Source organism: Leptosomus discolor, unplaced genomic scaffold (genome assembly GCF_034619465.1).
Source record: "Leptosomus discolor isolate bLepDis1 unplaced genomic scaffold, bLepDis1.hap2 HAP2_SCAFFOLD_40, whole genome shotgun sequence".
Classification (NCBI taxonomy): Eukaryota; Metazoa; Chordata; class Aves; order Leptosomiformes; family Leptosomidae; genus Leptosomus; species Leptosomus discolor.
Window position 1 is genome coordinate 1551744 of NW_028237745.1, and position 13046 is coordinate 1564789.

The 13046-nt window shown below is 50.6% G+C and overlaps 1 protein-coding gene across 1 annotated transcript; it reads left to right on the top strand.

The window, feature by feature from the left end:
- The first annotated feature begins 2318 nt into the window (after positions 1–2318).
- On the top strand, positions 2319–3428 carry LOC147413084 (olfactory receptor 6E1-like). Its single transcript, XM_086480626.1, has one exon. It carries the CDS (start codon positions 2319–2321, stop codon positions 3426–3428), a length of 1110 nt encoding a protein of 369 aa, XP_086336752.1.
- Positions 3429–13046: the final 9618 nt, after the last annotated feature.

Consider the following 13046-nt stretch of genomic DNA (forward strand, 5'->3'; position numbering starts at 1 on the left):
GTCAGTCTACCTGGAGAGCCTGGGGGATCTCCAGGAACCATTTTGTGCCTGGAGTGGACAGTGGCTGGAGCCCCACAAAACAAGGGATGAAAGATGAACACACCCGACCATACACAAAGCAGCTTCCACAAGGAATAGCACCTTTAAAGCCACCACACCACCAGCAGCACATACACAGCTGTGAAGACAGCGAGTCCCATCCCATTCCCCTCTCAGGCTGTTCTGGGGTGAAGGTCATGAGTGGGCCTTGCATCCCCTGCAGCATCGACCCATGGATTTGGTTCACTTTGGTCCTTCCCCCTGACATGTTTGTCAGTCCTGTGTTGCAGACTAAGAGATCTCTGTGGCTGCTCATGAGCCACAGACATTCTCTGTCTCCCTGGGCACGGCTGAGTTTAACCGAGGTGTTGCGACGTGTTTCAACGGCTGCAGGGCCATTTGCAAGCCCTCGCATTTCTCTTGTCTTTGTGAACTCCTGCTTGTGCTCCGGGCTCGTGTTCACCTGCTGGGGAACCACTCCTCTGTCCATGCTCAGCCTCACCATCTTGTGTGCCACCAGACCCTCTGTGCCCAGTGCAGAGACTGCTTATTCTGGGGCATCATCCCTTTGCCGAGAGGAGCCCGCATGGGCACAGCTACTACGAAACAGGAGCGTTGCTCTCTCCTCCGCTGTGCTGCTGAGCTCCTTCACACGGACTACTGTGGTTTATGCCTCCATGATAGGCACCATTCTGAGGATAATCTCTGTGCAAAGCCACAATAAGGTCTTCTTCACCTGGATATCCTTCACCTGCATATCCTCTATTTCTTTGCTCTGTATCGCATACGCTGGCTGCGTGTTTGACAATGTAGGGCCTGAACAGAATCTGTCTGCAAATTTGCAGGTTCCCCTAAGGAGGTGCCTTCAGGAGAAGAAAAATTTTAGGTGATTTAGGTGTCACCCAACAGAGTAAGAAGACACCAGCCTTTGAGTGTTTGAACTGACCCGGAAAATGGAAACTGGGTCTGATTCACCGATTCACCACGCTCATACTGCTGGAGGTGACTGAGCTTGAACATTTGCTCAAATGCAGCCAGTGGTTTAACCTCAGAAAGTTTTCCAGATGAACCCAGTGCAGAGATTCCCCTGTACCAGACTAGAGGCAAAGAACAAGCCAGGCATTTGGGATGTAAGACTAGCCTGAGCCCCAAGCTGAAATGTGGTGCAAACGTGGAGCACCACCCTATGCTGATCTTTCCATTTTGCTCCTTGGGTATGCTACCCATTCTGCCCTGGGACAGAGCCTGAGGGGACAACACAGCCTGTCGAGAGCTTTTGCTTCGCTGCTTCAAGCCCACCAGCTCCCCTCCTTGCTCTCCTCCCCTTGCGTTGTGAATCATCTTGTGTCTGGAGTCTGCTCCTTTCCATGTATAAAACAGCAGTAAACACGAAGAGAAAAACATCGGTCATTATTACATATACTTTTCTTGTGCTTCCTTCTGTTAGATGCGTATTTTGATTTTAAAAAATAATAACTGAGTACATCAGAGATTTGAGACTTGAACAGTGAGCGTCACCGACTTTGCTGCAGGTGCCTGTGAGAACTTGTTTCCCAGAGGCTCCCTCTATACTCAATGGAGACAAGAGGAAATGCTAGAGGCTGGGTCCTCCCAGTCTGTAACTGGCATGCAAAAGAAAGCTTACAAATCTCTTCCAGACACTCTTGCTCTGCGTTTAGGTCAGAACATTTGAGGGTAATAGCAATGAGCAGCTGTTTGGAAACAACTGCATTTCAGTGCAGGCAGATGTCAGATGAGACTGTGTGGAACCATAGGAAATTTCAGTCACTATTTAGAGTACTAAGGAAGACAAGTCAGATTTGGTCCTTGTTCCCCTTTCCCACTCCTGTCCTCTCCTGAAGAAACAGAGAACAAGAAGCTATGGAAGAAAGCGGGGGATTACAGAAGAGATACTTGATATTACTTATTTTAAAATTGACAGATTCTCGGGGATTCCTAGCCCAAAAAGGCAAGTATGGAAAAATAGAAAGAACAGCTTTCAACGTACAGATTTGATTTGATTTCATTTGTTTTGATTGTTTACTATTTGTGCAATAGAAGAGGAGAGTTTGGCACATAGATGTGACAGAGATTTGCAATAGGTCTGAGTGAATGAATTTGTGATTACCCAGGAATGGGATGAAATAGCTAACAGCCTCTTTAAAATGTGTTCTGGAGAAAGAAATCCTTTGTGAGTGTTTGGAAAGGGTAGAAAAGAGACAACAAATTCTGTGAGGACTCCCATTGAAATGCGAAACAGAAAAATTGGGGTGGGAGAAATGCTTGAAGGACTGTCTCTGTCTGTGTCATATAGGAAGACAGCAAGAAAGGAAAGCAGCAGAGAAGGAAGGACAGAACTTTTCACCCAGAGGGTGAAATTATCACAGCTGAGTTTTGCCAGGTTCCTGTCTCGTCAGGATGAAATGAAATTGAGCATGGGACCAGAAAATGAAAGTGCAGTTACTGAGTTCATCCTAGAGGGTTTCTCAGGGCTTGATCAAAGACTACAGCTATTTCTCTCTCTGGTCCTTCTGCTCATCTACCTAACGACAGTGATGGGGAATGCAACCATCATTTTCCTCGTGTGTACGGATCAACACCTGCAGACTCCCATGTACTTTTTCATCAGCAACCTGTCCTTCCTGGAGATCTGGTTTACATCCTCCACAAGCATCAAACTCATTGTGATCCTGGCTTCTGGTAGGAGAAGAATCTCACTAAGCAGCTGCTTTGCCCAATCCTATTTCTATTTTGCCCTGGGCTGCACAGAGTTTGCTCTTCTGGTTGTCATGTCCTTTGACCGCTATGTTGCCATCTGCCAGCCTTTGTGTTACGCTGCCATCATGAAGCCTCAGCTCTGCATCCACCTGGTTGTTGCTGCTTGGGTCACAGGCATCACACTCTTGAGTTACCATCTGGTCCTCCTCTACGCGCTGACTTTCTGTGGCTCCAACAAGATCCACCATTTTTTTTGTGACAACTCCCCCTTATTCAAATTGTCCTGCTCTGACTCCAGCCTGCTTTGGAAACTAGACTCTCTTTTAATATCATTTGTCATACTGTGTTCCTTATGTTTAACTCTGGCATTTTACATGGGCATCCTTCTCTGTATTCTACACCTCCCAGCAGCCTCTGGGAGGAAAAAAGCTTTTACTACATGTTCTTCCCATCTCACCACCTTGGCCATTGCATATGGGAGCTGTATTTCTCTCTACGTGTGTCCTTCAGAAGATGTTTCCTTGGAGACAAACAGAATCATAGCTTTGCTGAACACTGTCCTGTACCCATTCTTAAATCCATTCGTCTACAGCCTTAGAAACAAGGCTGTGATACTGGCCCTGAACAAAGCCATTGCCCGTGCAACAGTACAGCTTTTCCCCTCATCATGATGCCTTTCAGGACAGCGATTCCAATGACCTGCTGTCACCTCTTAAATGATACCAATGCATATGTATGTGACCTCCAAACACAGATGCCTCGGGAGGCTGATGTTCCTGTGGGATTGTGTTAGGTTAAGTGATAAGAAGCTCATCTGCACAGCCAAAGAAAGCACTACCAATGGCAGGAGGAGTAGCTCAGTTAATACCCTGCCCCAGCTCTCCCAGACCCATTCCAGGAGATCCACCAGCTCGTCAAGAGCCCATCTCTGCAAACTAAGAGGAGTACAGAGGCACAGTGGCAGGTGGGAACCCAAATTACAGGCTCCTGAGGCATGAACAAGTTGTCCCCACTCCTTCCAGGGCTGCCCTGGGAGAGTTGTCAGCCCCATTGCCCAGATGTGAAACCCATCAAGATGAGTCACCAAGAGCAGCTTTCTGGATCACCACTTGGACTAAGGGGACTGTTGCCTGGAGGTGTAGGACACCTTTTGGGATGCAGGGCAGGAGCATTTTTGGATTGCACAGGACTTACTATGGGAAGTTTAGGGGAGGACCCTGACCAGAGTAACCTGTTCTGTCTTCTCATTAAACTTTATTTCTAACTTTTTCCTGGGTGAGTCAATCTCTTCTCTGCATGAACCTGTGAGCACAGGGGTGTGAGTGCAGCAACTGGAGCAGGACCAGGGGGTCAGACAGCCCTTGTGTCATTAGTGCCAGCAACTGAGAGACCGGAGCGACTGGACATCAGAGTTTGTGTGTGGCTGTGTGTGTGAGACTGAGGTGGTCTGTACCAGCATCTGGAATGGGATTGTAGCCTCAGGGTCTCATACTGAGGAGGATGAGTGTCAGAGTCCAGGTGCTGGAGGGATCCACCCTGTACAGGTATGTCTATAGAACAGAATGGTTCAGCTGGGAGGGGCCTACAATGATCATCTAATCCAACTACCTGACCACTTCACCTCTCACCAAAAGATAAATCATGTTCTTAAGGGCATTGTCCAAATGCCTTTTAAACACTGACAGGCTTGTGGTGTTGACCACTTCTCTAGGAAGCCTGTTGCAGTGTTTGACCACCCTCTTGGTAAAGAAATGCTTCCTAATGTCCAGTCTAAACCTCTCCTGGTGCAGTTTTGAACCATTCTCACGTGCCCTGTCATGGGATACCAGGGAGGAGAGCTCAGCACTTCCCTCTCCAATTCCTCTCCTAAGGAAGCTGTAGAGAGCAATGAGGTCACTCCTCAGTCTCCTTTTCTCCAAGTTACACAAACCCACTCTCCGTAGCCATTCCTCATAGGACATGCCTTCCAGCCCTTCCACCAGCTTTGTTGCCCTACTCTGAGCACCTTCAAGTATCTCAACATCCTTGAGAATTGTGGGGCCTAGAAGGGAGCACAGTACTCAAGGTGGGGCCACACCAACGCTGAACAGAGTGAGATAATCCCCTCTTTGGGTTGGCTGGTTCTACTTTGTTTGATGCACCCCAGCTTCCAGTTTGCCCTCTTGGCTACCGGGGCACCTTGCTGACTCCTGTTGAGCCTGCTGTTAACCAGCACCCCCAGATCCCATTCTGCAGGGCTGCTATGCAGCCACTCCTCTCCCAGTCTATACTTGTGACTGGTGTTCTTTCATCCCAGGGGTCGAATCTGACATTTGTTCTTGTTAAACACGGTGACTCTTCTGGGTCATGGATACAGGTATTAAATTGAACTGGGCCCAGGAAAGGTCCATGTGTTCCCCACGTACATCCCAGTATGTATCCTTGCTAAGTCCATACCGCCTGCATCTGGACACATTCTTCTCTTTTAGGTGCCCAGGAATGTCACCCAAGAGGACTCTAATGGATGGCACACTCCTCACCAAAGTGAGCTTTTAGAATCATAGAATCATGAATAGATTTGGTTGGAAGGGACCTTTAAGGGTCATCTAAAGACACTAAAATAATTTAGTCCAAACCCCAGCTGAGGCAGGGCCAGCTGGAGCAGGTTGCTGAGGTCCTTGTCGAGGTTGGTGGATGGGGACTCCACCACCTCACTGGGGCACTCTGTTCCAATTGTTGACCATCCTTCCAGTCAAAAAGCGTTTACCTATTTCAGACAGAATTTCATGTCTATATATCTGTGTCCATCACCCCCTGTCTTGTCACTGGGAACTCCTGAGAAAAGTTGGGCTCCTAAGTCTTCATGCCCTCCCATCAGGTATGCCTACACATTAAGAAAATCCCTCCAAGCTTCCTTCTCCAGACTGAACAGTCCAACTCTCAAACTTAACACCTATGAAAGCTGCTCCAGTCCCTTAAACCAGCTCTGTGGCCCTTTGCTGGACTTGCTTTAGTAGATCCGCAACTTCCCTGTCCTGGACAGCCGAGCACTGGACACAGCACTCTAGGTGTGGCCTCACCAGTGCTGAGTCGAGGGGAAGGGTCATCTCCCTCCACCTACGAGCCACGCTTTTCCTAATGCAGTTTTAACCTAATGTTTCTCTACCCATCCCAACTGGAATGACCTGACTTGGGTAGGTGAATATTGAGGGAGACCACGGCAAGGGTTGGGCTGAAGCTGAGGCAAATGACAGACACTTTTTATCTCCTCATGCATAAGTGCAGGCTGTCAGGTTGGTGAGGCACGAGTGACCCTTGGAGAGTCCATGTTGAGAGTTACTCTCTCTCAGGTCCTCAGAACTGTCACCCATGAGGACTCTCATTGATGTCACACTCCTCCCCAGTGTGAACTTGTGAAGTCTGGGGTTCCCTGGGATGCACTTTCAGCCTCTTTCAAAGATGGATGTTTGTCCTCTCTCAGAAGAGACCTCTGCCAATCCCATGACCTTTCCAAAGGGATATTCCAAAGAAATACCCATCTTCTCTTGTGAGTTCACTAACACTGTTGTTCCTGTTCTATGGTGTATTTAATTTCTTTAATCTTTCAGATATTTGCACCTGTCCAGGATCCAATGACCATTTCTAAAGTCATCTTTTCAGATGCAGACTGGTCAGGCAAAGGTCCTTGCCATTACTCTCTGGTTTCCTCCTCCCCTTAATCTTTGCTCATTCAGATGCCTCTCACCTACGTTGCTGTTTTGAGCTTCAAGCAGTAAAAACTTACAAGTCTTTCAAAAGTCTGGCCTTAGCCAACTCTTTCATTGTCTTTATTTCTAATCTTCTTGTATCCACCTACTGTAGATATTTCTCCTCAGATTATCGCTTGTAGAAAGTTCAATCTCATTAGAGACAGCTCGGACAGAGTATGTGCTTGCAGAGTATGTTTTATTGTTCATGAAACTTCATCATGCTTCACTGTTCTCTGTTTGCACATCAGGACAGTTCTTCTGTGCCCGTGTGCAGCCAGGTCTCTCAGGAGAGCAGGTGGGAGATGATGCAATGGAGCAGTAACATCCAGCTGCAGACTGCAGTGGAGAAGGCTGATGTCACAAAAAGTGATACAGGTTCCAGGGGACAATGAAGAAAACGGTGGGGTTGGGGAGGTGAGGAGCAAGGTTGTCCATACAGTGTCAGACCTCAAAAAACTGCTTCTCTGACCAGTCCAGACCTCCTGAGGAGACCCTCGGGACCATTAGCACTTGGAGAATGCTGCTCTAACCCGTTCTCTGAAAGAAAACACATAAATTATAACCCTTAAAATAAACAATAAAATTATTAGATGCACTTTGAAAACTTCCTCCTGAACTACCATATGAAACAGCTCCAATTAGCTATGCAAGTTTTGAAGACTTGAAGAAAATGACAACAAGATAAACAGCTCATTAGGGCATTTGGGGCTCATTACATGACCCTCAGGTACTGAGAGAAGTCTGAAGAAACCTCTCCAGAAGTCAAAGTCAGAAGCAAAGCCCAGAAGTACCTTGAAGACCTGACTGCCCCCCCTGAGGGCCCTTACTGACAAAGCCTCCCCAGGGCCTCGTTAGAGCAGATCACTGGAGGCCATGCTTGCAGGCAGGCCAAGGCCCTGTGCAAATGGTTGGAATGCTGAGAAAACCCTTTGCTTTGCTTTAGGAAGCAGAAAGGCCAAGCCCTGACCCTCAGGCCCTGCAAAGGCCCATCCTGACACCCTCCAAGTTCCATGTCACAAGCCTCACTGGCAGAGGCAACTGCTCTAGCCAAAAGGACCAAGACCTCAGACCTCTTGGACCTTTCAGCCTTGCTACAGCCCTTGGCCATCTCTACTGCAGGCTGTCCTACCCTGCCCCAAGCCTGCACCTTTTTCCCTTCAGGCTCTTCACATCCTGCTTGCTTTCCCACCCAGCTCTCACCCCACCATTTCTACACCTTCCCTCATGTCTCTGCACTCTCACTGGCCATTCCTTGAAACACAAAGCCATAGGCTGATCCAGACTCCCTCTGGGTGACCTCTTGCACCACAAGGCTACACTTGGAGTGACATTTCTTTTTTCCTCACCTCCAGCCTGAACCTTCCAAGCTGCACATTGTGGAGGTTTCCTTCTCTTCCCACTACCAAGAAAAGCTCCGTCAGCTCTGAAACCACCCTTCAAGCAGGTGTACGTTGCTACTGTAGTGCCCTGAGCCTCCACCTCAGCAGGCTGAAGAAGCCCAGAACCTTCATCCTCCCTACACAGGCTCCAAACTCCAGCCTGGCAGATCTCCTCCGCAGGCTTTCCATTTCCTCCCCATTCCTCCAGACAAGGGAGTCCCAAAGCCAGACTCTAGTCATCCAGATGTGGCCACAGCAGTGCTGAGTCGAGGGGGACGAGAGGTCCCTTGTCTGGGTGGCCACGCACCCCCTAATGCAGCCCTGTTTCTACAGCCCCATCTGCAGCTGGCCTTCCACACGGTGAGCATGTACCACTGGCTCCTATGGCATCCCTCATAGTGCCCAGGCCCTTCTCCTCAGGGTCACTTCTGAGCTGCTCAGGTCCCAGCGTGCCCTCAGCTATGGCTTCACTCTGCCCCCATAAAGTACTCACCACTTCTCCTCACAAAGCTTCCTGAGCTTTCCGGTGCCAAATCCCAGAAATTTTCAAGGTCTGCCAGGAGTGAAGCACCATTGGACCAGCTCTTCATCTGCACCCACAGATGGCTCACCCTGACCTGTGGTGCCTCTGACAAGACAACAGCATGAGGAATTGCAGAGCACTACAGATCATAACAGGAGGCACTTGTTCAGTGATATTGCTGACCAAGGGACACATTCCCATGGTGTCCAGCTCCGAAACACCAAAGGAAGGTCCAAAGCAAGGCAGAGTAGGAGCAGGGAGGAAAGGGCAAACAGAGATGGGCTGTTTGCATGGGAGGGTACAAGGATGGTCAAAGGGAAGAAACTGTGACCAGGAAGAGAGGGAAAAGGAAAAGAAAAGGTGATGACGTGGAGCTGATGAGGGCTGTTTGGGGGTACCTGCCAAGGGCCAGTGTCGGAAATGGTGGTTGCTATCAGCTGGTCTGTGACGATGGCCTTTGGGCAGATCCATGGAGTGTCCCATGAACACAGGCAGAGACAGCACCCTGCTCTGCAGCTCCTTCATGTCTACTGTGAGAGCTGGCTGTGTGAGGGCACTGCTGTGTGCCCCTACCCTGCACACTCACACACTGGAGATGTGCGTTGTGTTTTCCCTCTCCCCAGCATTGCCGAGCCCAGCCATCCCAGCTCCTTCCCAGCTCTCCCTGCTCCCCTGCCCTCTCCTCAGCCCAGAAGAGCAGCCCAGCCTGGTCTGGCCCCGCAGCAAGGAGCAAACAGAGGTACATGGCAGTGTCTCTCCTGCGGTCATGTCTTGGAGATCCCACCCTTGGCAGCCTGCAGCCCCCCGTGCCAGCCTTGTTTCCCAGGGCAGGACAGAGTCCTGGCCTCGGGGCTCCTCTGGCAGCTCCTGCTGCCCCAGTGACAGGGCAACCTGCCCCGAACTTGCACCCACAGCAAAGTTTGTCTCTTGTCGTGTTTCCCTTATACACACCCAGTACCCTGCTTTTCTCCCAGGACATCCCATCTCCCCACAGAGCCTTTCCACAAGGTCAGCCCTGCCAGCCATTGCTGCACACTGTCCTCATGCCCCCCTCCCCCAGCCCCTGAACTGAGGGTGCTACTCTGCAGAGCAAGTGGGCTGTGTTGCCCAGGCCCCTGGGGTGACTCTGTTGGGCTGTGCTGGTCAGGCTGGGAGGCAGAGCCAGCTGATGGTGGCCACTGCCACTGACCGCCTCCCCCACAAGCTCTTCAGTGGCCATAGAGGGTGCTCAGAGGTACGCTGCCTTCTTCCAGTGCTGGGACATGGCTTTGGCTGCTGCACCGGATACAGCCCATGAAAGTCCACTGAGGGCAAAATGAATCGCTCCCCAGACTCCTTTCCCTGTGTCTGCTGCAGGCTCTGGGCTTGCAGAGCTCTCATTTGCTGCTTCACACCCAGATTTAGAATATGATCTTCAGGTGACATCATGCTGGACAGGCTCATGCTCAGTGGGCTCCATTCACTGCTTATGCCGTGGCACACGTTGTCCGTGCAGATCCCCTCTCTTCTCCTGGCAGCCCCAAGTCCCTCCACAAACACATTCACCTGCCATCAGCCCTGCCACATGCTGCAGAGCCCCAGGCAGCTGAGCTGGAGACCATTTGCCATCCACATGGATGCTGGCCACCAACAAGCAACACCTCAACCACACCTAAGTCCCTTGAAGGCCATACTGGGATCCTGATCTCATCACACTCAGCCCATGAAGAACAAGCAAAGCAACAAGCCTCTTTAGAGTCTTATTCTTTGGGCATGTTCTTGGGAGCTGCTTTGGAAGAAGACATAAGCCTTCAGGCACGGTGCTCAGGAGATCCCCTTTCCTGATGGAAAGGCTGTTACAGAGGTCAGCTCTGTCACAGAAGCGCCCATTGCCTGTCCCTGACCGCAGACACAGCACTGCCACGCTGCAGGACTGTGACCAAGGTATCAGAGCACTCAGGCCTTAAACCACCTCAGGGGCCGAGAAGGGGAGTGTAGAAGTGGAAAGAGAGCTGCTCTGGAAAGACCAAGCGCTGCTGCTCCCTGGCAGTGCTGCTGTGCAGAGACTCCTTTCCCCTTCCCCTCCACACACAGGCGCTGCCCTGCAGTTTTACAAAGGTCTCAGAAGAGGGATCTCAGACAAACAATGTGCTGCAGCGTCATTTATTTGGTTTCAGTACGGAGGGAGAGAGCACGATTCCTCATTTACAGTCTCTGGGTCAAATTCAACAGGTAGGCAATGAATTAGAAGCAGGATGGAATAATAAAATGTCATTGTGAATAACATAATCACAAGAAAACCAAAGAAAACCCCACCCCTACCACCAAAAACCTGATAAGGCAGTCAAGGGTCTGAAATGAGTTCCATCATGAATGGGGTGTAAAAGAAAACAGGCAGTTTATCCCTTCTGAAAAGCATCCAGTCATCATTTTCCACAGGGCATCATTGGGGGTTCACTGCTGGAGGCACCACTGAGTACAGAACTGCCAGCACCAGATCCAGGGATGGGAACGAGATGGAGGGGGGCTTCAGGTGAGAAAACGCACCAGTGCTGACAAACAGGGAGACCATGACCAGGTGAGGGAGGCAGGTGGAAAAGGCTTTGTGGCATCCCTGCTCAGAGAGGATCCTCAGCACAGCCCTGAAGATCTGCATGTAGGACAGCACAATGAAAGCAAAAAAAAAACAGAGTTAACAAGAACTAACTATAAGTACCCCAGCCTCCCTGAGGCAGGCGTCTGAGCAGGAGAGCTTGAGGATCTGGGGGACTTAACAGAAGAACTGGTCGAGGGCAGTGCCCTGGCAGAGGGGCAGTGAAAATGTACCGGCCATGTGCAGCACAGCATTGAGAAACCCACTGCCCCAGGCAGCTGCTGCCATGTGGACACAAGCTCTGCTGCCCAGGAGGGTCCCGTAGTGCAGGGGTTTGCAGATGGCAACGTAGCAGTCGTAGGACATGATTGTGAGGAGACAATATTCTGCTGTGATCAAGAAGAGAAAGAAAAAAAGCTGAGCAGCACATCCTGCATAGGAGATGGCCCTGGTGTCCTAGAGGACATTGGCCATGGTTTTGGGGAGAGTGGTGGATATGCAGCTCAGGTCGAGGAGGGAGAGGTTGAGGAGGAAGAAGTACATGAGGGTGTGCAGGTGGTGGTCGCAGGCTATGGTGGTGATGATGAGTCCGTTGCCCAGGAGGGCAGCCAGGTAGATGCCCAGGAAGAACCTGAAGGTCAAGAGCTGCAGCTTCCGTGTGTCTGTGAAGGCCAGGAGGAGGAACTGCGTGATGGAGCTGCCGTTGGACATTTGCTGTGTCTTGGCATGGCACCACTGCTCAAAAAAAAAAAAAGGAAAGATTAAATCTAAGACAGACTCCTCTGAGCAAAGCCACTCCACCTTTTACAGAAACACCCCCAACTGAGACGTATTTCCTTCCTCAGCTTTGTGCTGGATAAGGGTGGGGTGAGGAGTCAGCTTTGCTCTGCTGCACTGGGGACATGGAGCTGGTTTGTGACAGCCCCGACGTTCGCAAGGGCTGTCAGATGTAATCCACCTGTCATGTAAAACTTCAGAACCTGCATTCATGCCTCTCAAGAGCCTGGGCTGCAGAGCAGAGGCTTAGCATGGCCTTATAACAATTGTGTCTGATTTTTATTTTCCACCGTCACAGCTGGGGAGTGTTCTTTTTCACGGTGGAAATCCTCATTTTTATGACTGATAATGTGAAGTCTTGAGATGGGAGAGGCAAAAGGGCTGAGATCTCTGTGCCTTAGTGCAGAGGCAGGAAAGCATCAGGGCCTGTCAGCCTCTTTCCCACCTGCCCCGCGCTTTTGCTTGTGCTGCCCTGAAGATGACTTCATGCACTAACTCCCCTTTAAAAAGCCCCACACGATTGCACTGGTACAGGATCAGGGGAGCCCTGTGGGAAAGGGCAGCTCTGTGAAATCTTGTGTGCCCCAGCCCAGAGGTAGTGTTGTGACGGGGAGAGAAGGACACGACCTCCCCCAGAGAGAAGCAAAGGACTGTGAGAGGGGAGCGCCGACTCCCATGGAAAGGCTTAGCACTGCCCAGGATCCTGTGGAAGAGCTGGGCATTTCTGGGGACAGCTCACAAGCCCAGCAGAACAGGCACAGCAGACAGTTGGGGCTCCCACAGAGGAGATGCTCCAAGGAGAGGGGCAGCTCCTTGCCCAGCAGGCAGCATCCTATCTCTGCTCTCTCTGGGCTCCCTCCACGTGTCCCTGGGGCTCCAGGGGAACCTGCTCTCAAACAGGCTGAAATCAGCACTGATGTTCCCTCCCTCAGCTCGGCAGAAATATTTTCTGTCAGTGTCATTGCCCTGCTGAGAGACAGACTTAGGTCTAAATATCAACTTTTCATTGAATCATAGAATCATTTAGGTAGGAAAAGACCCTTGACATCATCAAGTCCAATCGTTAACGTACAACTAGCAAGCCCACCAATAAACCATGCCTTTTAAGTACCTCCAGGGATAGTGATGCAAGCACTTCCTTGGGTACCTGTTTCCTGCCCCATCCTTAGGCAGGACACCCAGACAGCCACAGGGTATCCCTGCTGAGGGAAGGGATTCAGCTGAGTCGGTTGAGGCATCTCATCCCAGGAGCGCAGTCCTGGGGCTGGAAGGGGACTCAGCTCCCTCCCACGCACACCAGAAACCCGCAG

What these genes read in the sequence shown, in the direction of transcription:
- LOC147413084 (XM_086480626.1), top strand. Translation starts at nt 2,319, where the DNA reads ATGCTTGAAGGACTGTCTCTGTCTGTGTCATATAGGAAGACAGCAAGA.